This window comes from Cervus canadensis, chromosome 21 (assembly GCF_019320065.1).
Source record: "Cervus canadensis isolate Bull #8, Minnesota chromosome 21, ASM1932006v1, whole genome shotgun sequence".
NCBI classification, from domain to species: domain Eukaryota; kingdom Metazoa; phylum Chordata; class Mammalia; order Artiodactyla; family Cervidae; genus Cervus; species Cervus canadensis.
In genome coordinates this window covers 58104053-58131093 of record NC_057406.1, presented here as the reverse complement: position 1 = coordinate 58131093, position 27041 = coordinate 58104053, and the positions used below count along the sequence as shown (strand labels likewise).

General features: G+C 50.0%; 1 protein-coding gene and 1 non-coding gene across 2 annotated transcripts; one reads left to right on the top strand and one right to left on the bottom strand.

The window, feature by feature from the left end:
- Positions 1–2160: 2160 nt before the first annotated feature.
- Positions 2161–2267, top strand: LOC122424165. The gene has a single exon (XR_006264350.1). It is a non-coding gene; the product is annotated as a U6 spliceosomal RNA (small nuclear RNA).
- A 6463-nt stretch (positions 2268–8730) lies between these two features.
- On the bottom strand, positions 8731–25476 carry LOC122423203 (PDZ domain-containing protein 4-like). The gene is given in 5 exon segments (XM_043439932.1): positions 8731–9912; positions 9915–10506; positions 13530–14265; positions 16717–16828; positions 25304–25476. Coding segments are annotated over 5 exon segments (2433 nt in total). The 5' UTR covers positions 25347–25476; the 3' UTR covers positions 8731–8962.
- Positions 25477–27041: the final 1565 nt, after the last annotated feature.

The window sequence follows — 27041 nt, the reverse complement described above, 5'->3', positions numbered from 1 at the left end:
ACATTTGTGATGACTATGCTCTACTCCCTATTATATACAAGAATATGTATTTGTGGATATGTGTTAATTGGTAAATGGCTCTTTTCGTTCCAAAATGATGAGCTTCCTGTGCTCAAGTCTGTCTTTGATAAAGTTCCTGGTGACACAGCTCCCACAGCCCAGGTCCTCCTTGCTTCTGCAAGAGCCTTTCTTCCCACAAGGGCCTGGAGTCCCACCAGCCCTGCCCCAATTCCTGTCTCCCTGCTCTGAGTGGCTGAGAACACCTGCAGGTGTTCTGTCCTCCTTGTTTTCCCCTCCTAATTATTGGACTTGATGTAGTTTCTAATTCTTTATGTAAATAATACTGCAAAGAATATTCTCCTTATATAAAAGTTCACCTACATCTGAGACTGTATCCTTAAGCTATATCTAGAAGTAGAATTAAGATCCGAAGGCATCAACACCTAAAAATTTTCCATACCTAGAGCCACAATGCTATGCAAAGAAACTGTAGCAATTTATGTTCATACTTATAATATATGAGGGTGTCCATCCTTTCAGATATACCCATTCTCCATGGTCTTTCTTTAAAAAAAAAGATCATATATTTACCATTAAATAATTTATTTTGGGTCTGCATGTGATTATCTTGCCTTGGGAGATGAGGAAGGAAAGCAAGTGTTGATGATGTGTAGCTACTATTTTTAAGAAGGCAAAAGAGCATCTGTCAACTGCTCCTCCTGAGACTTGACTGAAATGATGGTAAAGGTATATACTGGTAAAATACCATCTACTGATAAGAGTGCGTGGTTTCCGTAGTGTAGTGGTTGTCACGTTCACCTAACTCGCAAAAGGTCCCTGGTTCAAAATCGAGTGGAAACAGCTTCACTTGGGCTTCCCTTGTGGCTCAGTGGGTAAAGAATCCACCTGTAATTCAGGAGACGTGAGTTCGATCCCTGGGTTGGGAAGATTCCCTGGAGAAGGGAACGGCTACCTACTCTAGTATTCTGGACTGGAGAATTCCATGGACCGTGTAATCAAAGGGATCACAAAGAGTCAGACATGACTGAGCAACTTTCACTTTCACTGATAAGAGCAACTTGTGTTTGTGATTGTTGCTCTGCATTGGTATCGGCTCTGAAACTTTACCAATGGTACCTCATAATTTATTCCATTAGCTTTGGAGATGTGTACCATTGTATCCTCATTTATTAATAAGAAGCCGACACATAGATGTTACCTGACTTACCTAAGTTCAGAAGTCTTGCCCTTGGTACACTGGTTCCACCCCACTCACTGGGTCAAGAACCCATAGCCTGCCTCTCCTCCCTCTGCTGTTAATAAAAACAACCATGGGAGCAATAGGAGACCAGAGTCTTCAACAAATATTTGAAGACTCACTGGATGGAGAAGTGATAGCTGAATAAAGAGGAGTGCAGTAGAGAGAGAGAAACAGGGAGCGTGTTCACAGGAGAGAAGAATGGTCTGCTGGGCAGAGCCCCAGAGAGGGAGCAAGATGAGTGGGAGGCCGAGGGGAGAGCAGGGGACAAGCTCACCAACCCCACATCCCATCCCATAGTCACAGCAGCCTTCACTCTTCACCAGACTTTTAGAAGTTTACTTGAGAATGAGATGCAGGAAAAAACATAGATTACGTCTTTGTTTAATTATGGAGGAAGGTAAAGGATACCCATGAGAGAGATAGACATGGGATCCAGGAATCAGGAACATCAACCCAGTGGGAAGGGAATCCAAGGATCCCAGCTGGGCGCGCAGCAGACCTAGTGAGACACCAGTCCAGAATGGGATAAGAAGTCCAGAGTCTGTGGGGACAGGAGACTCGGTATCACTTGAGGCACAGTTGGAAAGAAATGGAGCAAATGTTGAAGAGAAAGAGTGCAAGGGGTGAAAATGAAGCCAGTTAGAAACATCAGGAAAAACTAAAGCGCAGGAGGAGGCAGGGATGACAGAGGATGAGATGGTTGGATGGCATTACCAACTCAATGGACATGAGTTTGGGTAGGCTCCGGAAGTTGGTGATGGACAGGGATTCCTAGTTTGCTGCAGTTTATGGGGTCGCAAAGAGTTGGACATGACTGAGTGACTAATGTGAACTGAACAGAATAGCTGAGAAGCATGTGCAGCTATATGGTACAAGTTAGCTCTTAAAAAATGTATTGAGTGCTCGCTTCGGCAGCACATATACTAAAATTGGAATGGTACAGAGAAGATTAGCACGGCCCCTGCACAAGGATGACATGCAAATTCGTGAAGTGTTCCATATTTTTATACCAGTACAGTATACTAATGCATATATATGGAATTTAGAAAGATGGTAACGATAACCCTATATGCGGGACAGAAAAAGAGACACAGATGTACAGAACAGAGTTTTGGACTCTATGGGAGAAGGTGAGGGTGGGATGATCTGAGAGAATAGCAATGAAACATGTACATTATCAAGCATGAAACAGATCACCAGTCCAGGTTGGATGCATGAGACAAGTGCTCGGGGCTGGTGCACTGGGAGGATCCAGAGGGATGGGATGGGGTGGGAGGTGGGAGGGGGCTCAGGATGGGGACACATGTAAATCCATGGCTGATTCATGTCAGTGTATGGCAAAAACCACTACAATATTGTAAAGTAATTAGCCCCCAACTAATAAAAATTAATGAGAAAAAAAATATTAAAATATCACAAAAAATGTAAACTCTTTTGTTTGATTTTTTTTTAAATCTAAAGTAAATACATCTATGTCCAAGTCCTTTGGAGACTGTTTTAAAACTGAAGTAATATTAATATATATAATATGATATAACTTACAGATGTATAATATAGTGATTTTTTTATAGTCATTATAAAATAACCTTTATATTTTAAAATGAAACAGTATTTAAATATGTGAAGTAAATGTACTTGTTAATTTAAAAATCAAAATACACGTCTAGAACTTGGGAGCCAAAACACTGAAGGGAGGAGGAGGATTAATATCTCAGTTTACACAGCTGGGAATCAAGAAATAGTAGGTCCACTCGAGAGCATAATAAACAAAGATGTAAATAAAGTGCTTACAAGTACAAAGCTTCCTAACAGAGGATATACAATTAGTGGAATAATGATATAAGGAGAAGAAGGGGACAGGAATAATAGAAAGTTTAAAAATAACTGAAATCCTCATTTTTCCTAATAAGAAGTAAATAAATACTATAAAATTTAAATCAAGAACAAGCAAAATGCAATACCTACTACCTAGCGATTGTGGTTGATGACTTCCCACTTTGCACCAGGCACCTTCCCAATTGCTTGGTATGAATTCACTTCCTTTTAGTTCTCACAATGATCCTATAAGAAAGGAAACTGACACTCAGAGAGGTTAAGCAATTTACTGAAGGCAAACAGCTAGTCTAGAGCCAGAATCCAAATCCAGGTTCCTGTCTCCTGTGCACACATTCTTACACTATTCCACCTCCCAATGTAGTAACATCATTTAAAGAGCTCGATTAACTATCTAAAGAAGAAGCTTTTCCTTGGGAAGGAATGAGCAGAACCCTCTGTACAAATTGATCTGTTTTAACCATATGCTCTTAGGACTGGATTGTTTTTAACTCTAAGACAGCAGAAGTCACTTTATAGTAGTCAGTAACCCACAAGAATGGGGTGGTTTCTAGTGCCACCCCCTTAAAGATGATGGAGGCAGTTGAATTAAATGCTAACAAGAAATATGTGACTCCTGCTGTGAAAACTGTCAGTATAGGAGACATGTTTGTGTTGATGGAACCTAGTTCTCTAGAAAAGTAGGCATGAAAACAGTAAAGCAGAATAACGAGAGTGAACATGCTTGGCTGAAAAGCATGAGTGGACTGTAAACAGATATTGTCCAGCAGCATCTTGCCCACCCATGTGTGCACCCATGGGCTTCCATTCCCTCAAAGGAAGGAAGACCCCTTGCAGGGGAGGTGAATCCCAGAGACTGGCATCTCTGCTCCTGCAAAGGCAGGATGGTCTTGAAGATGGTCAGAGAAGTGGTCATAAGGGGACATTCATGTATAATAATAATAATAAAAGATAATGATTGCTATGAATATATTTCATTGAGACAGGCTGAGTCTGTGAAAGGCCATGAGTTCATAATAATATTCGAATGAAAGGACTTTAGTAAAGTGTGGCCAAAAAGAGAGACATAAAGGTTAAAAAGAATGCTAGTGGCATGCAGGGGATGCAAGACAAAAGAGATATGGGATCGATACCTGGGCAGGGAGGCTGACCTGGTGTCACAACAGGGTGATGCTCTTCTCCTGTTGGATGTAAAGGCTCTCACAGAACTCCAGCCTCACACAGGGTCACCCCGAGAGCAGGAGTGAAGGAGACAGCAAACACCCATCACCGCGCCCTCACTCACACCTCTCCCCCTCCCTTGGCTGAAAAGCACAACTCCTCCATCTTTACCCATTACAGCTTTATCCTTGCTCTGGTCTCCCCTCTCCACTGAGGGAGTTACTGAGACCCCACTGGTAGTGCTGCCCCCCATTCTCTGCAGCACCCAATCTAGAGCAACCCCATTTCCTTAGAACTTCCCTTAAATCCCCTTACCTAAGCTCCATTCCTAGAATCTTTCTTTCTACCCCTTCCTCTGCGATGCCCACAGCTCTCCCTTAGGAAGAGGTACCATCAGCTTGAGTTTGGGGAGGGTGCCTGGTGGCGAAGACTGGAGGCAGTGTCATGTGGATGGGAGAGAATTCACAAAGGCCCATCCTCCTCCAAGAGGATGGACCAGGAGAGCTGGCTGGCCCCCTGCCTCATTCCTTGCCCCAAACCTGCAGGACCCCAGGAGCCAGGTCAGCCTATTGAAATCATGAGACATGAGAACAGAGTCAAGTCAGAGAGAAGAGGAGGGCTGAGGCAGAAGGGCCAGCTCCTGGATGATGACAAATAATTGTAAATGCATCGAACACTGGACTCATCCTTCCGTCCTTCCCTTCCATTCTTGGCCTGGTCATGACCCTTGTCTGGAGCCTCAGCTGGGTGTGGACGTGGTCAGTGCTTCCTCTGCTGGATTCCTATCCAGGACATCTTCCTCTGTTAGTTCTGATTGGTCCCTTTCTAGAAAGGCTGTTGGTGGGAGAGGGGAGGATCCCAGAGAAGCCTGTCCCTGCCCAGCTGCATGGCCAGTCATGCATCCCTCCCCTCCTCATGGGCAGACAGATTCTCCCCAACCATCTCCCTCAGGTGCCTGCTTCCATGCTCCCTGGGAAGGGAAAGGGGCACTAAGAAAGTCCCTAGCCCAGCACCCAGACCCTCCCGACTGCCCCAGCTCCTGTCTTCCTCACACTCTCTGTCTCCACAGGGCCTGCTGCAGGACTCTGACTCCTCACTTGGCACAGGCTGCCCCTCCCCAGGAAATGTGTTTCCCCACTGGCCTCACTATGTGACGGGTTACTTGTCCCTGGAGGCCCAGCTCCTAGCCTCCCCCTGCCAGCTTCCCCCAGTTCCTCTCCAGCTCCTCTTGAAGGTCACACTTTCCTGGTCATGGTTCTCTTATTGCTCAGTTCCTCCAGGTCTGAGAACCCTACCCACATCATCAGGGGCCCTGTCTGTTCTCTGCTGCTCCTCCTGTGCAGGGTCTCTGGGCACCCTCCGCCCTCCTGGGCACAGCCTGGCCAAAATATGAGGGGTGGGACCCCTTCTGGGGACATGAAACAACCAGCTTCTCAGTGACGCAGCACAAGCCCAGGTCCCCCTGTGAAAGTTAGAAAGGGAGGGAGGGTAGAAGGGGGACAAAGAGGAAGAAAAAGAGGTGGAGAAGAAACTAAAGGTCCTAATCAGTCAATCATTCAAAAGGATCCAATGTAAACCAGAGAGAAAAAACTGAAGGTACAGAAAGAAACTCAGCAGTGGCCACAGGACTGGAAAAGGTCAGTTTTCATTCCAATCCCAAAGAAAGGCAGTGCCAAAGAAAACTCAAGCTACCGCAGAATTGTACTCATCTCACATGCTAGCAAGGTAATGTTCAAAATTCTCCAAGCCAGACTGCTTCAACAGTATGTGAACCATGAACTCCCAATGTTCAAGCTTGATTTAGAAAAGGCTGTTATACTGATGTCTGTATAGTTTGGCTTTTTTATCTTAACATTGCAGCACCGGGATTGTTATGTGGACCTTGTGAAGTGAGCCCTTCTCACTTCTTCCAGTAGGGCCATCTTCCCCACACAGGACCTCCCATCACCCACATCCTGAGCAGAGGGCCCGGGGAACACAGGAAGCCAAGGCCCTTTGACTCTCCACTTGGTTTCCTGTCCATCTCCAGGCTGCAGTGTCCCCCAGGGCCTGGCACTGAGCCTGGCACTCAGAGGCAGGGTTTTTCAACAAACGTTGATTCCTTGTATCTGAAAAAAATCCCCTTTCCCCCATCAGCCCCAGCCTAGCACCCTGGGGGCAGCTTCAAGGTGGCCAGGTCATAGGTCATACAAGGTGCTCCTCACCAATTGTCCTTGTCGGAGAGGCTGGGTCCAGACCAGCTCCACAGGCATCTCAGTGTAACCAGTTGTTAGATATTCTGTGTCAGCAGCACAACTTCCTGAGAAAACCGGTGTATTCTAAAATGGATCTCTGCAGATGAAAGACACCCATGTTCTCTGAGGTCTAAGCCCCGGGAACAAGCCAGCTGGAGGCTGTGTGCCAGTTGGTATGAAGGCAGCTCTGTGAACTTCAAGGCGTTTGTGAGAACTAGGAGCAGCAGCTTAAAACCACCAAACTTAGGGCAAGTGAGGAGCTAGAAACCTCCAATACAGGCCCTGCCAGAAGGGACTCAGGTCCTGGGTGGTGGGACAGGCCTGTGCTCATCTCTCCCCGCATTGGAAAGGACAGCAGGTGGCAACAGACAGCCCTGTGGCCTGGGCTCCAAGGAGGTGGGTCCACCACCCTGGGCCCAGGATGAGCTGTGTTACAGAAACAGCACATGCTTGTTTCACTTCCTCCTGAAACAGGACACCCTGCATCCTCCTGACCAATCAGCTCAACATGGATCCAGGGAAGAGGCTCAAGGCACCCAGAGGGCCCACCCAGGATGGCTCTTCCCAGGTGGCGGCTGTGGCCACACTCCTGGTCACTGGGCCCAGCTGCCTCGTGTTCTCCATGGGGGTGATACCACCTGCTCTCAGAGGGGCAGTGAGGACCTGATGAGGACCCAGGTGATGGTGCTGACACAGCGATGGCCCATCCGAAGCTCTGCAGGTGTGAAATACCCCGCAGGAAAGCAGAACAGGGAGTAGGATCCCAGTGAAGACTGGTATCAGGGGAGGAATGCTCCTGGAGGTCCTGGTGTCTACTGCACCTCTTTGCTGCCTGCACATATATAACATGCATGCAGAACACTGAGAAAGGAGCCCAACAGAGCAGGAGAAGCTCTAGCATTGAACTGGGGCCTTTACCCCTGACATCCCTGCAACACATAGCAGGTGGAGATGATTCGTGTTTGCCTCCAGCTGGGGAAGTGGGCGGTGTACTTACTGTCATGTGTGGGATGGTTGGACCCAGGATAGGGTGAGGGGAATCATTTCCATTGGTCTGAGAAGAGGGCATGTTGTGCACCCAGGAAGCACTAAATCTGGAGTCTCTCTTCCCGAGACTCTCCCCCCAGGGTTCGGGTCCCTGTTAACCATTCATCTTCCTCATCCTTCAGCCTAACCTATTGGTCCCAGAATATAGTCCTCAGACCCAAGCTCTTCTGTCTCCTGGGAACCTGACACTGAGATTCCAGGTGCTTGAACCTAAGCTCCCAGCTGGAAGGGGCCTCTGGGGACAGACCGTGAGCTCCTGCAGGGGGACCTGCCCTACTTTCTTTTTTTTTTTTTTCACCCTCAAAAGGCAGCTTGCTTTATTCTTGTGACGCCGGCAGAGGGCAGGGATGGGCAGCCTGTCTGCCTCCCATCTGAGGCCCTCTGAACTGCATAAGGATCCTGAGGCCAGCTCTTACTGATACACAGGTCCCTGAGGGGGCCCCGCCCACACTGGCAAAGTGGGGTGCAAGGGCATCTGCTCCCCAGTCCACCCAGCTGGCAGCACCTGCCTGTCACTCAGTGCCAGGGCGCTCCCTAGCTCCGCGTGGGTCTCGTCACGAGGGTCTTCTGCTGCAATTCAGGGGACTTGGCTTCTGGACCCCTCCTGCCACTCGGGAGAGAAGGCAAGCTCCAGGGGTGTCTGGCACAGCCTGGGCTTCCTGACATCTTGGATGGAGACTGACCCTTCTGTCCCCACAGCCACCAGGGAAGGAGGTGACCTCCAGGGTGAGCCTGGCAAGCTACACCTATGCTCCCTGTCCCCACACCTCGGAGGGGAGGCCCCCAGCAAAGCTGCTTCCCCTTCTTGCCTTCATCTCCCCACCTTCCCTCCCACCCCCAAACTTCCCCCCCCCGTCCCTTCTTCCCCCCACCCCCTTCTTCCCAGCCATAACTTGGGGATTCCACCTTGGTCAGGCTGCCTGAAGGAGCTGCCAGGCTCCAGAGCAGGTCCACAAAACAAAAGAAACAAACCAAAACAATTAGCAAGCACAGAAAAGGGAAAGAGCCACAAAAAATCAGGGTTGCCTCTGTCTACAAATAATGGACATTCTCTTGTGCTTAGGACAGTCTTTTTTGCCTCTCCTTTTCAGCAGACTTCCCTGTCCCCATGTAGCCACTCTAGAGGGAAGTACATGTGTGTGTGCATACATGTGCCTGGGTTCATGTCACACACAAACACACACACACATCCTATGGCTGAAGGGAGGCAGATACAGGTCTGTCCCCAGGCCACCTGTGGATGTGGTCACTCTCCCTGGGGAGAAGGAAGTTGCTGATGAGGAGAGGCATCCCTTCTCTGCGGGGGCTTCTATCTGGGTAGCAAAGTCCCACGCTCACACACAGACATACGCTAGATGCTAAGGGAGGGCGGGAGACGGGGGTCTGGTCAGATCGCTGGACCCACGCCCGGGAGCACAGAGGGTGCTCACACGGTGGTGACCGAGAGCAGAGGGTTGTAGACCCGCTTGCCATCAGCCGAACGCGTACCATGGGCCAGCATCTCCTGGATGGTGATCCAGTTGTCCAGGATCTTCTTGTTTCGCTTCTTCATGGTCTTGTGGTGGCTCAGGGCGATGATGTTAAGCTCAGCCTTTCTGTCTCCATTCTGCTGCTCCCGCAGGCACTCCAGCCGGCTCTGCATCATGAACTCGCGCCGCTTCCGCTGCTCCCGGGCCCGGATCAGGTGCTGCTTCCGCTCTTCCTTGCTCCAGTAGCGGCCCATCTTCAGCTCGCTCACTGCATTGTCGTCGGTGGTCATGTCACTGCGCTCCTCACGGATCTTCAGGGCCCGGGCTTTCAGGAGGCGGTCATGCACGGGTCGCTTGGCCACATAGCGGGTCCCATCGCTGCGCACCTTGACCTTCCACTCCGTGCGGGGCGCTTCACGGGCCACGGCCGCGGCCCCCCCTCCCACCCGGGGGCCGGCAGCCACACTCAAGGGGCCGGGGCCCAGGTCTTCGAGGCCGCGTGGGGCTGCCAGCTGCAGGCAGCTGTGGTAGTGCTCGCCCTCCTGGCCCGGGCTGCGGTGGCGCCGTGACAGGTAGGGGCTGCCTTCAGGGCCCACGCGCTCCAGGGCCACCCCCATCTTGGGGCCATGGCGGACCCGCTCCTCGGCCGAGTGCTGTCTCCGACCCACGTCGGGATCCCGGGAGAGGGATCGGAACTTGGTGGGGCTCCCCGGGGGAGGAGGGACAGCAGCCTTGGGGTGGGTGGCGCCAGGGGCTCCCGAGGGGGTCCGGTTGAGGTTGGAGTTGCCCACAGCTGCGGCCGCCCGCCGCAGGGGGCTTTCGGGCAGGGGCTCGGCCAGCAGTGGGGTGCTGCGGCAGCTCTCGACCGTGTTGTAGGCGCTGGTGCTGTCCTTGTCCAACTTCTCAGCAGCTCAGAGATGTCAGACAGCTCGTGCTTCTTGGGCTCGCCAGCCGCCAGGGCTTACAGGCTCTCCTCCTCCAGCAGCCAGGCCTTCATGCAGCGCTCCCGCAGCTGCTGCATCTTCTGAGCCCGCAGGATGTTGCGGCACTTGAACTCCAGGTGCCGCAGCTTCTCCTCCAGCACAGCCAGCTCGTGGCCCGCGCTTTCGTTGCGGTTGACGTCCAGGGCGCCGTGGACAGCCGCAGCCCGGGGGAAGGGCAGGCCCAGCGGGTTGCCATTCTCCAGGTGACACTTGATCTCCAGCAGTTCGCGGTAGCGCTCATACTCCTTGTCTGTGAGGCCTGGCACGTCACCGCTGCCCAGCCCCGCGCCCTCGGCCAGCAGGGAGTCCATGCTGAAGTGGAAGTCACGGCTCTGCAGGGCGTCCCCTTGCAGGCCTAACTTGCGCAAGGGCCCAGGCATGTTGGCAGTGCTCAGGGGCTCGTCCCCCAGCAGGTCATGCTCGGAGCTCTCCTCGTTGCGGGTGCTCTCGTCTGTCCGGCCCACCCCACTGTCCAGCTCCTGGCTGTTGTGCAGGCCTGGGCCCGCCTGCCCTACTTTCTGTGCTTCATGAACTGTGCAGGTTTGGGGGCTTCTTTCCTTTCTCTGACCTGGCCTGCATCCCTCCAGTGCACGCTCTTCTGTGCTCACTTAGCCAGACTCCGTCTCTGTTGCTCAGAAGCACAGGGATCTCACCTGAGACATGGGTCACCGTGGAATTGCATCATCTGCTCATTGAGCTCATTGAGCTGAATGGGGTCCAGCTCTAAGGGTTTGGGGGCACATGGGGATGGACACTGAATGGTTCTGTATCCAGGCACTGGATCCAGAACCCTACCCAGGAGAAGTCTGTGCAGGATTTGAATTCCCCAGGAACTTAGAAAGAATGATAGAAGGAATGAAACTCATGATTCGGTGATCAGACAGATGATGGCCATAACTGCTGACATCTTCAGGAAGGAATGGAAGGGCCGACTGAAGTCTCAGGGAAACACTGGCTGAGAGGGAGTCAGAGGCACTGAGGAAAGTCTTTTGAGGGAGGTTTGGACAAAAGTGTAGAGAAGGCTCTGCAGCACGTGGGGAGGGACTTAGGAGATGTCCTGGATCTTTTCCAGGTCCCAGGTCTCTGGCTTCCTGTCTTGGGCTCCAGGTGTGGGAGCCTGTTAGGTGCTCACATGCTCCACACATGGAAACACAGAGATTCAGTGCCCCGTGGAGCAGGCCCGGGGGGTGAGAGCAACACCCAGATGCTCCCCTTTCCTCCCTGGAGAGGAGGAGCCTGAGGCATCCCATGAAGGCTCCTCAGAAGGTCCAGGCAGGTGCAGTCCCAGTTGGGTGACCAGGTCAGAACATGGCCTTGGATGGACTTTCCCTCCATCCCTGCTCCTATCCCCCAGCCCCTCAGTCCTGCTCCTGAGGATCGAGTGAGCCTGGCCTCCAGCTCTGCCCTCAGGGGACCCCAGGGTCCTGCACGCTGCTTTGGTCTGCAATTAGGCTTCGGCATCTGTGCTCAGAGTCACAGGTAGCGGTGGAGGAGGTGAAAGCAGTTTCTGCTAAGGTCGATATTCTTATGGGTCATTTTAGTCCCGTGTGGGGAATAGATGAGTGGGGCAGGGCAGTGCCCCGAGGTAAACACAGGAAGACTGTTCTGGCAGCTCCTGCAGAAGTCCTGGTGACACGTGAAGGCAGCCTGGGTGAGGTGTGTGCTGTCTCTCTGCCCTTCTGTTTATGGTTGACCCCCCCTCATACCTGCACACAAGTCCTCTGCTCTCAATCACCCTTGGGTGCCCCACGTCCATCCTTGTCCCCGGGGCTGGAGGAGGAGTATCCACATGCTCAACCCAAGTCAGATGACACGGGCTCCCCCGGGTGTCCCATGGGGCCTGCGGGGCTCCAGGGTCTTAGGGAAATGACTGAATGGGAGCCCAGAGGGCAGGCAGGAGGAGCCATGGAGGACGTGCTCCCTGAGATCCTGGGAGACAGGCTCACGGGGAAGGAGCTCAGGCATCTGGACTCAGGTGAGCCCCATCAGTCAACACAAGGAAACCTCAGTGAATCAGTCCTATTATTGAAATAAAGTCTGGAGAACACAAGGTGAGGAGATCCAGTGTTAGTCACCTGTCGTGTCTGGCTCTTAGTGACCTCATGGGCTGCTAGACTCCTTTGTCCATGGAATATTTCCAGGCAAAAATACTGGAGTGGATTGCCATTTCCTTCTCCAGGGGATCTTCCCAACCCAGGAATCAAACACATGTCTCCTTTATTGGCAGATGGATTCTTCACCACTGAGTCACCTGGGAAGCCCATGGAAAAGCATGGAGTTTCCTTAAAAAACTAAATATAGAGTTATTGCATGAGTCAGCGCTTCTGGAAAAGACAAAAGCTCCAATTCAAAAAGTAACATGCACTCCAGTGTTCAGAGCAGCACTATTTATAACAGCATGGAAGCAACCTAAGTGTCCATCAATAGGTTAAAAAAGATGCGAAATAACTGGCATAGTACCCAGCCATAAAAGAATAAAATAATGCTGTTTTTAGCTGCTTGGATTAACATAGAGATTATTGTAAATGAAGTAAGTCAGTCAGAGAAAGACAAATATTGTATGACCTCAATTGTATGTGGAATCTAAAAAGTAGTACAAATGAACTTATTTACAAAACAGAAACAGACTCACAGACAAAGAAAACAAACTGATGGTACAAAATAGGAAAGGGGAGAAGGGTAAATGGGAATATGTGATTAACAGATGCACATTACCATGCATAAAATAGATAAACAATCAGGATTTACTGTACAGCACACAAAACTACATGTATAATCAATACATTTGGCTGCACACCAGAAACCCACACAATACCGTAAGTCACCTACACTTCAATAAAAACAAACAAACAAACAAAAGAAGTCACTGCCTAGTTAATAACAACCTGCTGGAATCGAAGGTGAGTTGATGCTGGAGGCATGGGGCTAGAGAACACCACCAGGGGGAGACTCTTCTCGCTGGGACGTCACACCCTGAGGAGGGCAATAGAGGAGCCCCGGCTACTTCTCCTGGATCCCAACAGTCCTCACCCTTTGACTTTCTCTCATTTTCAACCCTTTCGTATTCCTGGCCTTCCACAGCTGTTTCCACCTGCCTTTCCCTTTATTCTACCCCCAGTGTGTTCTTCAGTCCAAAAGAAGTGGTTTCTCCCCTCCCCTCACTCTTTAGCCCCCCTCCTCCCTTAGTCCAGGCTCCAGGCTCTTGCTTTGTCCTCATCTGCCACCTGCATCCATCCCTCCCTTCTCAGCTCCAGAAATGCCAAATTCCTAACACCCAGGACCATCAGTGTTGTCTCCCCTCCTTTTCTCCTCTAACAAGATGCCTCTGAGACACCCAGCAAATGTCCCTGGTCCCTGAACTCCTCTGGGGGTGGGGAAACTGAGCTCTCCTGCAGATTCTCATGGATCTCAGTGAGTAACTCCAATATGCTTTCCAACACCTGGGCCCGCTGCCTCACCTTGAAAAGGTGACTCTGAAAAGATGACAGCTGAAAGCTGACTCTGCCTTTGCTCCATCGTGTAAATGTATTGACTCTCTCACCAGGAAGCCCACATCTATCACAATGCCAATACATGCCATGACTATGCCAGTGATACGGGCTCCTTTTGCCATTGCTGAAGCCATGCCTCCAAAAGTTTTCTGCACCTGAACGCTGCCATGAATGAAGGTTTTCCCTTTGGTTATGAAGAACTTGACTTTGACTGCTAAGGCAGGGCTGCCTTCTATCACCTTGATGAATTGGAAATTCTTCCCAATGATTTCTAGCACTCTGATGAATGATTTCTTTGCAAGAATAATATGAACTTTCCTTTTATGGAGTACATCCTTGATTACCTTCCATCTCTTCCTGTCATGGGACAGCAGTTGAGTGGTTTTGATTTCCACTGATGACGTGTTTACTTGTTCCATGATGCTGGTGGACACATGGGTCACAGCAGCCACTATGCCCAGCCCAAACCCAGTGGCCAAGAGAGGCAGAGTGGCCCCCATTGTCAGAGGTGCCAGAGCCAGGTGAAGGATGCTGAGGATGCCAGACACAGTGCCAGTGGAGTGGGCCACCACCTTGGAAATCGTGCAGTCCTTGTGTACCTTGTCAACTTTGTCTGCAAAAACATGGAGCTTTTCTGTGTCTTTCTCCAGGTCTTGTTCCATCACAGGAAACTCCTCCAAAATCTTCTTTCTGTCCAGCTGGTCTTGTTGGAGTGTGTCTGGGTCCTTTCCACTCAAGTTTGTATTCAGCCTGTTCAGATATTCATGTAGTGCCTTTGCCTCCTCCCTGTAATAATGAATGTCAAGGAATTAAGACAATTTCTTTGTAAAAATAGGCTGGACAAGATCTATTCTGCATAAATTACAGAAATTGTTTAATTAAATGTTTATAAGTGTTTCTTTTTACATTAAGCGCATATTTGGACATTGTAGGTGCTCCATATAGTTATTCAATGGTGGAAAAAATAAGCAAAGGTTATATTAGAATTCAATTAAAGTAGGTATTTGGTAGACACTTGGGAGAGGCAAAACCATCACTTGCCAGGAGTTGGTAGGGTGGGAACTCCACAGAGAAACAAAGAAAAGTTTGATTGGAGCAGAAAACCCTTCATTCGTGGACCTTAGTGTGTAGTGAGGAAATCTACTCTTAGCCCTTGATTCTGGGAAGTGGTCTCTAAGCCTCTAGAATATTCTGGCTGATAGGACTGTCCTCATCTGCTCGGGCCTTTGGCCACTGGACAAACAGAAAAGGTGACATTCGCGATTGGGGCCTCTGGGTCATGTGGTATCAATTCTGACTGCCGGGAGGAGCTGGAGACCACAAGTTAGGATAATTTGTTTTTAAGTGGGTGAGATTCCCTGGCAGAGAGTGCTCTGTGTGTCCTGCCGCACACTGATTCCAAGGCTGGAAAGCATCCTGGGGACAATGGAAGCTTTGTGTGTGAAACCCGCCCAGACTTTGCCTTGTGGCTGAAACTGCATCCTTTCCTGTAATAAACCATAACCAGGATGACGATATCTTCAGTAAGCTCTGAGAATTCTTCTAGGGAATTTCAAACTTGACGGTGATTATGGGAACCCCCATACTTGCTACTGGTGTTAAATGTAAGGACAGTCCTGGGGACTGTGCCCTCAGATTTAGCAGGTTGCCTAACTCTGCATACTTAGGGAAAAAAACCCACCAAAAGTCAGAGGTAGAAGGCACCTTCAAGATCATTTTGCCTGGCATCTGCTGTCTTCCAAGGCTTGTGCCCTCGATCTTTCCATTGAAAAGTCACTGGGTCCATCCACTTCCCCAGCTGACAGGGAAGCAGGAGATGAGCTGTGAGCCCTGGTTCCCTTGGACTCTCCAGCTCACCTCACGGACTCCTGACCCATCACCCAGCATCCTTGACCTCTCATATGTTACATGTTAGCTGGTAAATGGGCCCGCACCCCAAGGCCATGTGCAACTTTATACACCCTCTCCAAGACTCAAGAGACTTGAGGAAACATCCATTGGATTTGTTAATCCTGAAGAGACCGGCACTTGCACAGCCGGTGGAGGAAGTGTTTTCCTCTTGGGTGAGGATGCGTGAGGCTCCTCAGAATCCCTCAAATGACATACAATTGCAGCCACTCACTGTGGGCCTGGAGGGCTCACTGAGCCGTACTGCTTTCCCACTGTCAGGGCCGCCCCACGTAGACTAGAAGATGGTCCCAGATGGAGTGAGAACCCAGGTCCCAGGCAGGGTGTGGAGGACATGTTCACCCAGGGCCCTCTAGCCCAGCATGAGGGGATCCCATCAGGGAAGAAAGAAATATCCTCCCTCCCACTTCTGGAACCTCTGTTAGAGTCACAGCCCCTTCAGTCCTGTGTCCTCGGGGCCCACTCTCCTCACTCTAGTCCTCGTCCTGTTGCCCAAGCCTGTCTACTTGTCCTCCAACCTGGACCCTCTGCTCCACCCTGACCCCTGGGTCTGACCCTGGTCCAGGCCTCCCTGGGCCTTTGCAAGAGATGATTGTATTTGCTTCCCTACTTCTGACCTGCATTTCACTCTGAGGCCATCACCAGAGACCATCAGATTGAATTGCTATTTCCACTGGACACAGGACAGATCTGAGACTCCAAGACATAAGCCCAGAGCCCCAGAGCTGGGCAGGGCTAGAGCCAGGACCCCACCAGCTCCACCCAGTTCCTCTCCAGCCTCTCTACTTTAGGCCAGTTGGATCTTGTAAGGTTGGTACAGTTCCTACGATGGGGAAGGAAAGGGCTCTAGTCAGAATCCCCAGGTGCACAAAAGGATGTTGGCAGGATTTACTGACTTGTTTGAAAGTGAGCTCTGCTTTGTCCTCATCTCTAGGAAAAAGATCCTTGGTACCTATCTCTTCCCAAGAAGTTTTTTCAAAGTTAATATTAATTGAGCACCTACTCTGTGTCAGCCATCATGCAAAGCACTTTGCATGCATGATCTCAGTGTCTTCACAATAAAACTGAACAGATGAAGAAACTAAGGCCGAGAGTAGTTCAGTAACATGTCCAAGGTCACATAACCTGACCCTGTAGCAGGTTTCATCTCTTCTCAACCCGAGGCCGTTCACCGCCAGCAAACAACATGAAGGAAACAGGAAACACTGCTATTGGGATCTTGAGAACGAACATCCTTGACTCTAGTTATAGGGTGCTGCCTGGAGGAGGTGTGCCTGTCAGGAGGAACCTAGCCTGGGGCAGAGGGAGCTGAGTGACACTCCTGGTTACCTGGGTAAATTGTCCTTAGCCACAAATCTCTCCCAGTTTTGGAGTAGGAACTTCAGTTTCTTTTGTGTGATGTGGGAATGCTCAACGACTACTCGGAAAACAGTTTCACTCTCTAGGTGGAAAAAAAAAAGAATAAAATTAGAAGAAATTGTGGTGGAATGTAAATGGTGTTGAGTAGTTTGCTCCTTGGAAGAAAAGTTATGACCAACCTAGACAGCATATTAAAAAGCAGAGACATTACTTTGCCAACAAAGATCTGTCTAGTCAAAGCTATGGTTTTTCCAGTAGTCATGTATGGATGTGAGAGTTGGACTATAAAGAAAGCTGAGCACTGAAGAATTGATGCTTTTGGACTGTGGTATTGGAGAGGACTCTTGAGAGTCCCTTGGACAGCAAGGAGATCCAACCAGTCCATCCTAAAGGAAATCAGTCCTGAATATTCATTGGAAGGTCTGATGCTGAAGCTGAAACTCCAGTCCTTTGGCCACCTGATGCGGAGAACTGACTCATTTAAAAAGACCCTAATGCTGGGAAAGATTGAAGGTGGGAGGAGAAGGAGAAAACAAAGGAAGAGATGGTTGGACGGCGTCACCAACTCAATGGACATGAGTTTGAGTAAACTCTGTGAGTTGGTGATGGACAGGAAGGCCTGGCGTGCTGCAGTCCATGGGTTGCAAAGAGTTGGACACGACCGAGTGATTGAACTGAACTGAACTGAGAATGTGTTGAAGGTCCATCTTCCTGACCAAAGGTCCCTGGTGTTATGGGTGGGGACATGTGTGTCCCCTCTTCCCCAATTCTTATGCTGAAGCTCTGACCACCCCTCCCTGAGGACTGAGGTGGCACAGTCCAGACCTGAGCTCAGTTCTGGGTCCCCTGACCCTTGCGGAGTGGCTGAGGTGGAGGGGGTTGCAGGGCGAGAACTGGAGGAAACAGCCTCTTGGTGACACCCCAGGGTCTGGGAGCAGAAGGAGGCTTGGAGCAAGGGAGAGGGCAGGAGAAGCTCCAGAGATGTTGGGGGACCTCTTCTCCCTCTCCCGCCTGACCTTGGGGATCCCCATCAGCTGTCCCCCTCACCATGGGCTGTCTTGGCCTCACTTCTGAGTCCCTTGCTGGATGGCAGTGGGGGATGAAGTAGGCGCCATGCTGTGGTGCCCTGAGGATGGGTTTGGGATTGAGGCTGTATGGATAGGACCCTGAATGTGGGGGGCTCCCCTGGCCTCTCTGGAGGGCTCCAGAATGCTTAGCCAACCCCTTCTTGGTTTTTTATTCCTTTGTGGGTTGTCTCAGCCTGGAGGCACCACCCTCAATTCTGGATCACAAGTGGAAACCAGCCAGACAAGAGATAGCTGACTATCTGAGCAGTACAAGAGATCTATTGAGCTCATGGTGGCAGCAGCAGCGTCTCGGAGATGTCGCTTCGGCTCACCCATCCAAGTCAGGCTGGAAGGAAGTGTGGCTTCCCCCTTGGGGAAGAGAAAACAGATTGTGGGCTAGATCACGCGTGAGCAGGGGCTGCAGGGAGCAGCGAGGGGGGAGGTCTCTGGTGGGTTCCCAGGGGAACGGCCTGGGTGCCACCAGGGACTTAACCCTCTGTGTTTCTCTGTCCCCTGGGCTCTGCTGCCTGTTAGTTAAGAAAAGTCACTCACCTCCAAAGCCCCTTCCAAGCTGAGTCAGAGTCCTGCTCTCCTGTTGGGGCCCAGGGAGAAGGTAATCAGATAGGAGACAGCCATCTGTGAAGTTATAGGAGCAATAAAACCAGAGACAGAAGAACACATAGAAAGGAACATAGAAAGGAATACTCTGGAAATTTGGGAGGTTGGGACACCTGTGCCACTAATTGGTAATAAATAATATTGATTCAGTGTCTATGATGTGCAGGCTCCTGAAACTCACCTAAACATAGGTCAGCCCAAGATTTCATGCTGGTGCCAGAGCCTGGACTTGAATCCAAGTCTTTCTGATTCAAATAGCATGTTAATGATAACTATGTGGTACTCTCAACAATATACAGAAATACTTACTTGGGGATATATGTTAATTGGTAAATGACTCTTTTTATTCCAAAATGATGTCTTGCTCCCTGTGCTTGAGTCTCTGCCTCAATAAAGTTTCTGGAGCTGCAGCTCCCACAGCCCACATCCTCCTTGCTTCTGCAGGAGCCTTTATCCCACAAGCCCCATCCCTGCAGCCCTGCCCTGGGCTGCTGAGGACCTGGATGTTGCCCAGTCCTCTCTGCTGTCCTCCCCTGACTGTTGTACTTTAGGTTGTTTCTAATTATTTGTGTAAATAATAGTGTAAAGAACACTCTTCCTGTATGAAACTTTGCCTGTACTTGATACCGTGTCCTTAAGCTGGTTCTGGAAGTTGAGTGATTTCGTCAGGGCTCTAAACATTCTAAATGTTTTCATACCTAGAGTCGCTCTCTTGTGCCAAAACATTGCACCAATTTATTACTGTTATATTCATATATGAGACTGTCGATTCTTTTAATCTTGCCAATCCTCAGAGTCTCTATTTTAAAACAGATCTTTATAGGGAAAGAATTTTTTAATTCTGTTTGGGATTATGTTGCCTTGGTAGGTGATGAAAGAAAGAAAATGTTGATTACCTTCAGCAGTATTTTAAGAAGACAAAGGTGCATTTATCAACTACTTCTCCTGAGACCTGACTGAAATGATAGTAAACATGCTTACAGGTATAATAATGGCTACCGATAGGAGGAGTCTTTGTGCTTGTGGTCTTTGCTCTGTACTGATAGTTGATCTAAGACTTTACCAAATATAATTTGGATTATTGCAGTAACCCTTGAGATATGTACCCCTACTCCCTTCTTTTTTTCATAGATGTTATGTGACTTGCCCCAGGTCAAAAATCTTGTCCATGGCACACTAGGTTTCAACCCACTTACTGGGCTCAAGAGCCCACACCTCGCCTCTTGGTACTCTGCTGCTAATATAAAGCCAGGAATGTGGGCAACAGGAGCCCAGAGTCTTCAGCAATAGTTTGAAGACTGACTGGATGAAGAAGTGACTGCTGAATAAAGAGGAGTGGAGGGAAGAGATGGGGAGAAGGTGCACAGGCAAGAGGGATGCTTGCTTAGAGCAACATGAGAGTGACACAGAAGGAGAGAGTAGGGGACAGTCTCAGCAATCCACATCCTGTCACATATTCACGCAAATCCACACCAGAGGGAGGGAAACCTTGATTCAGATACCCCAGAAAAAACATTTCTGTATTCTGGAATTTAGGGGTCCTCAGGCAAGCACTCTAGAGGGAAGCTTACCAGTCAACTTTACTCCCTGTTAAATATGAATGGGTCATCCAGGGTCAGATACATGGAAACGATGACAGTGGGGGAAAGGGTGACTAAGATAAACAGATGAGAAATGACATCAGAAGAGATGGATGGACAACTTTGAAGGAAGAGAAGAAGTTTAAAACTTGAATCCAGGTCATTAATTAGATTAGAAAGGACTTTTATTCATAAAATGAGAAGATGCACTGAGATTTGGGGAAAAATGAAACAGACAAATAAATCTTGGGACTTAATAAGTGTTTACAAAATAAGTCTGAAGAAAGATTGGAAAAGAAGGTCAAAAAAAGCTTCCAGAAATTTTTAAAAAAATTACAGAAGAAATGGAGCTAAATGGAGAACAGAAAAGTTGCTATTCACAATCATTCCTTAGAAAGTTACTTGAGAGTGAGGTGCAGAGGGAAAGAAAAGATGTGTGTGTTGGGGGAGGGGCGGGCAGATGATGTGAAGGATAACCAAGAGAAAGAAAGATTCCTGAATGTGATCCAGGAATCAGGAACATCAACCCAGAGAGAAGGGAATCCATAGATCACAGCTGGGCACACAGCAGATCTAGAGAGAAACCAGTTCAGAATGGGGTGAGAAGTCCAGAGTCTGTGGGGACAGGGGACTCAGTATCATATGAGGCACAGGTGCAAAGAAATGGAGGAAATTTGAAGATAGTGCAAGGGGTGAAAACAAAGACAACTCAAAACATCAGGAAAAACTAAAGCTATGCCAAAATGTATGTGCAAACGCAGAGTATTAATACAAGTTACTCCAGAGAAAATATTTAAAACATCACAAAAATGGAAATTGTCTTCTTTGACTTTTAACTTTTAGAACAAACCATTTAAATATGAGAACTAAACTTATTTGCTGTCAATCAATATAAACATTAAATCACACTTCTAGAAGTGGGGAACTGAAGCATTGGAGGGTGAAAGAGAAATAGTGTCATTTTACAAAGTGTAGAATCAAGAAACACCAGTTGAACCTGAGGGCCTAAGAAAGAATGGCACAAATAAAGTGCATATAACCACAAAGTTTTCTAATAGAAGATGTAAGATGAGTGATATAATGATAGTAGGAGAAGACGGGGGAGGATATAAGAAAAGGTACAAAAATAACTGAAATCATTATTTTCCCTGGTAAGAAGTAAGTTAATAGTATCCAACTTTTTAAATTAGGAAAAGAAAAATATGGTACTTAATATTTATTAGCTATTGTGGCTGACGCCTCCCCACTTTGCACTAGGCAGCATTCTAAGTTCTTCTCAAGCATTCACTTATTTTTAGTTCTCTCAATGACCCTGTAGGCAAGGAAATTATCTAAGGATATTACTGAATTACCTAAAGAAAAAGCAAACAACCCAAAATGCTTTTTACTACGAAGGGCTGTGCAGAACCCTCTGTATAAACTGATTTGTTTTAAACATATGCATTTAGTATTTTGGATTTTTTTAATTTTATAAAAGCAGAAGTCACTTCATAGTGGTTAGTAACCCATAAGACTGGGTTGATTTCAGGTGCCACCACATAAAATTGGTGGAAGTAATTGGATTAAGAGACAATTGGAAATAAGCTTGATACCTGATGTGACAACTGTCAGTTTAGGAGGCATGTTTGTGATGATGAAGCCAAGTTCTCTAGGAAAAGGAAGGATGATAATACACGTAACCCAGGATAATCACAGTGAACTGTGGCCTTAAACAGATACATCGTCCAGCAGCACCTTGCCCACAAACCTGTGCACCCATGGGCTTCTGTCCGCGCAAAGGAAGCAAGACTCCATGAAGGGGAGGTCAGTTCCACAGGTCGGCATCTATATCCACAGGTTGGCATCTATACACCCCCAAAGGCAAAGATTCTCTTGGAAATGTTCAGAGCCGCATTTAGAAGGGGCACCCACATAAAATGAGCTTCCCTGGTGGCTCAGATGGTAAAGAATATGCTTGCAATGTGAGAGACCTGGGTGCAAGCCCTGGGACGATCCCCTGGAGAAGGAATGGTTCCCCACTCCAGTATTCTGATCTAGAGAATTCCCTGGACAGAGGAGCCAGGCTCCTGACGGTCCATGATATCACAAAGAGTCGGACCCAACTGAGCAACTTTAACAGAACTCATATACAATAATGCTGCTGACGATGGAAAGTGGATACTATGATCATGTTTCATTGGGCCAAGTTGAGTCTAAGAAAGGCCAAGAGTTCATAATAATTCAATGAGAAGAGTTTATATCAAGTGTGGCTAAGAAGGGAGACACAAAGCTTACAAAATGTAGCTATGCTGCAAAGAGGAGTAAGTATAGTGGGAAATAGTTCATTGTTAATTGAATTTAATAATAAGAGGAGTCTTAAAATCTATGGGTATATTCCCTTCTGTCTATTTATGTGACCATTATAAAGGACTGAAAAGGAAAGAATACCCCCGACGTCCCAAGGCTGGCCTGGTATCACAACAGGGCGATGCTCTTCTCCCATTGGATGTAAAGGCGCTCACAGAACTCCAGCCTCACTCAGGGTCACCCTGACAGCAGGAGCAAAGGAGACAGCAAACACCCATCACTGCGCCCTCACCCACACCTCGCCCCCTCCCTTGGGTGAGAAGCATGACTGCTCCTTCGTTACCAGTTACACCTTAATGCTCACTCTGGTCTCCCCCCTCCATAGGTGAGTTACTGAGACCCCCATTGATAGGCGTGCCCCTCATTTTCCATGTCACCTGATCTAGAGTGGACCCATTTCCTTACTGAGTGAGTGAAAGTCTCTCAGTCATGTCCAACTCTTTGCGGCCCCATGGACTATAGGGTCCATGGAATTCTCTAGGCCAGAATACTGTGGTGGGTGGCCTTTACCTACTTCAGTGGATCTTCCGACCCAGGAATCAAACTGGGGTCTCCTGCATTGCAGGCAGATTCTTTACCAACTGAGCTATCAGGGAAGCCCCCATTTCCTTAGAGCCTCCCCCCAAACCCCTCCCCTGAGCCCCCATCCGAGAATCGTTCTATCACCTTCTCTCTGTGATGCCTGGGGCTGTCCCGCAGGAAGAGTACCATCAGCTTGTTCATTAGGGAGTGTGCCTGGTGGTGGGGCTGGAGGCACTGAGTGTGTGGATGGGAGAGAACTCGCGCGCGGGCAGGTCTACCTTGAAGCAGGTGCGAGAGGACAGCTGGCTGGTCCCGAGCCGCCCGCCCCGCCTGGAAGCTGCATGACCCGGGAGCCGGTGCAGCCGATTGACATCATGAAACACGGGAACCAAGAGCCAAGGCAGAGAGAAGAGGAGGGCTTGGGCAGAAAGGGCTGGATCCTGGATGATGCCAAAATTTGTAAATGCATCTGAACACTCGACCTCATCCTTCTGTCCTTCCCTCCCATTCTTGGTTGGTCCTGACCCTTGTCTGGGGCCTCAGCTGGGTGTGGACTTGGTCAGTGCTTCCTCTGCTGGATTCCTGTCCAGGACATCCTCCTCTGTTAGTTCTGATTGGTCCTTTTCTGGAAAGGCTGTTGGTGGGAGAGGGGAGGACTATGGAGAAGCCTGTCCCTGCCCAGCTGCATGGCCAGTCATGCATCCCTCCCCTCCTCATGGGCAGACAGATTCTCCCCAACAATCTCCCTCATGTGCCTGCAGCCATGCTCCCTGGGAAGGGAAAGGGGAGTTAAGAAAGTCCCTCGCCTAGCACCCAGACCCTCCCGACTGCCCCAGCTCCTGTCTTCCTCACACTCTCTGTCTCCACAGGGCCTGCTGCAGGAGACTGACTCCTCACTTGGCACAGGCTGCCCCTCCCCAGGAAATGTGTTTCCCCACTGGCCTCACTATGTGACGGGTTACTTGTCCCTGGAGGCCCAGCTCCAAGCCTCCCTCTGCCACATTCCTCCAGTTCCTCTCCAGCTCCTCTTGAAGGTCACACTTTCCTGGTCATGGTTCTCTTATTGCTCAGTTTCCCCAGGTCTGAGAACCCTACCCACATCATCAGGGGCCCTGTCTGTTCTCTGTTGCTCCTCCTGTCCAGGGTCTCTGGGCACCCTCCACCCTCCTGGGCACAGCCTGGCCAAAATATGAGGGGTGGACCCCTTCTGGGGACTTGAATCAACCAGCTTCTCGATGACACAGCACAAGCCCAGGTCCCCTGTGAAAGTTAGAAAGGGAGGGAGGGTAGATGGGGGAGAAAGAGGAAGAGAATGGAGAAGAGGTGGAGAAGAAACTAAAGGTCCTAATCAATCAATCATTCAAAAGGATCCAACGTAAGCCAGAGAGAAAAAAACTGAAGGGACTGAGGGAAGCATTAAAAATAACATTGATTTGAGGAAACCTTTCTAAATACACACATTCCACAAGATATAAAGGAAATCTGACCTACTGGACTCTTGGAAATTAAAATTGCCAAGGATCCCATAAACCAGGTCAGAAAAAACATCCTCACCCACAGGAAAAAATGGAAATCAGCTTTTAAAACCTTAGTAAGCGAATAGAACAACCAATTTCCCAGGAGGTAGCTTGCCCAGGGTCACACAGCTCTCTGTGGGCAGAGAGGAGGCCAAGACCAGGCCTTTGGACATGGGTATGAGGGAGGGGTGGAAACATGGTTTTAATAACCCAAAGTTTATAGGGTTCTCTCTGCCAGTAAAAAACATAGATCTAAGCTCATGCCCCTCCCGTTATACTGATGTCTGTAGAGTTTGGCTTTTTCTCTTAATATTGCCACACCGGGATTGCATGTGGACCTTGTGCAGTGAGCCCTTCTCACTTCGTCCAGCAGGGCCATCTTCCCCACACACGACCAGCCATCAACAACATCCTGAGCTGAGGGCTGGGCTAACACAGGAAGCCAATGCCCTTCGACTCTCTGCTTGGTTTCCTACCATCTCCAGTCGTCAGTCTCCCCCAGGGTTTGTCACTGAGCCTGGCACTCAGAGGCAGGGTTTTTTCAACAAACCTTGATTCCTTGTAACTCAAACAACTCCCCTTTCCCCCATCAGCCCCAGCCTAGCTCCCTGGGGGCACCTTCAAGGTCAGGCCATAGGAGGTGAGGCTCTGACTCCCCTGTCCTCCTCCACCCGCTCTGTTTCCTCCAGTTTCCCAAAGTACTAAGCACCCCCAACACCCCCCCTTCCTCCTGGGCTCACCGCTCACGTCTCAGGGGTCCACGTGCTGAGCTGAGCCCACCGGGACGGGTGCCGCCCTCCCTCTGCTCTGTTCAGGGGCCCTCGGCTGGGAGGAAGCCCTCAGACACACCTGCCTCCACATCCAGGCTCTGCTCCTGCTTTACCTGCTGTCGCGGCCATGACCTCACCTCTCTGAGCTTCCAGTTCCCTTCTGTCAACTAGTGACATCATCCTTTCTCAGACATTCATCCAGAGGACGGGGTTATCAGCAGGGTCCCTCCCCGCTGCCTACCCAGGCGTCTTCCTCTGGCTGAGTGTCAACAAGATCCAGATGTTCTCAGCTGTGCAGATGCAGCCGCCAGCTGTGCATCTCTGCAATGACCACACACACCCTCTGTGCCCAGATATACTTTGGGAAGCAAAACTGAAAACAAAGCTGTCACTTCTGAGTGGTTCACGTCAAACAAACACCCTGCCCACCAGGCCCCGCCCTGGGACTATTTCCACCTCCGGCTGACCCCCTTAGAGAAAGAAGCCCAGTCCTGACATTCCACAACCTTCTTGACACAGTCCACTCCGTCTCAGCTCCATGAAGGAAGACCTGCCAACATCACACTGTGAGTCCCTCGGCAAATCACTGCCCACCCATTTCCATCTTCTTACCCCTTCAACCCCACACTCACCAGCCTGCCTGCCTCATTCACCTTCGTGCCTCTAGCATGTGGTGCAGTTCTAGAGCAGACCAGTTGCTCAGTGCATACTGGTCATACTCTGTTGCTGAGGGCCACGTCCAGGTAGCTTCTAGGATTCGCTCACACTTCTAGGTTCTTCTGCCAGAGATACTGCATCCAACTGGGAGAAATGCTTTCTGCAAAGCCCAAATCTGGCATCACCTCCTCTGAGAAGCCCTCCGTGACCTCACCTGTCTCACCTCCCAGGCTCCTCTGTCCCTGGGATTCTTCATAGTTTGGTCTTAAAGCCAACTGTTATGTATCTGATGTGTTTTGCAGGTAAGGGTGCTGAGAGGAGGGCACAGGTGGGCGCTTTGTTCCAGCAACGCAGGGACTTGTGTTTGGTGGGAGAGTGTCAGCAGCTCACGTCCTGCAAACATTCACTTGACACCCTGTTCCCAGGGCTCAGGGCTCAGGCCAGGACAGACGCCCCAGAGCCCAGACACAGGAGTCAGGGGCTCACGGGCAGCCGCCCCGCCCACTGACCTGCGCATGTCCGCCCCTCCCCCACAGGAGCCGCCGGGACACCAGGGCGCCTCCGCCCCGGGCTTGGGGTCCTCTGGGGACAGCCGGCTCTGGGTGTCACTCCTACAGAAGGGACACAGGGAGGGACAGCGGGAGGCAGGGGTTTTTCCTGCAGGGAAGATCTGAGCACAGTCACCCCTCCCGCCTGCTCACTTTAATCCTCAGGCAGAAATCCAGGAAGCGGGTGGTGGGGGGAGTCACGTGGGCCTCCCCGGGGGACACCTGCCTGTATGAGGGCGCCCAGGCCCCGCTTCCTCAGGCCTCCGCCACAGGACGGCTGGGGGCCCTGAGCCTGTGGTGGGCGTCCCGGGACTCACTTCCCGGGCGGGTAGCCCCTGCATCAGGCCTGGAAGCCGATGATGACGTCCGTGATCTTCAGGTCCCTCTCCTCCTCCAGATGGGCTACCACGGCTCCCAAAGAAGACCTGCTCTGGCCCCTGTGGTACAGGTTGCTCTTAAGCTCCAGGGCCTTGTTCTGGAAGAGGAGAGCTGGCCGCTGACCACAAGCCACCCCAGCCACCACGGAGTCCTAGAGAAAGGCCAAGGCCTTGGATCGGTCTTGATGCTCTGCAGGCAGACTTCTCTTGGTGCAGGGAAAGCGGGGTCAGGGGACGCCAGGAAGGGGGCACGTGGGGGCCAGCGTGGGCCAGGTAAGGAGTCAGACTTGCAG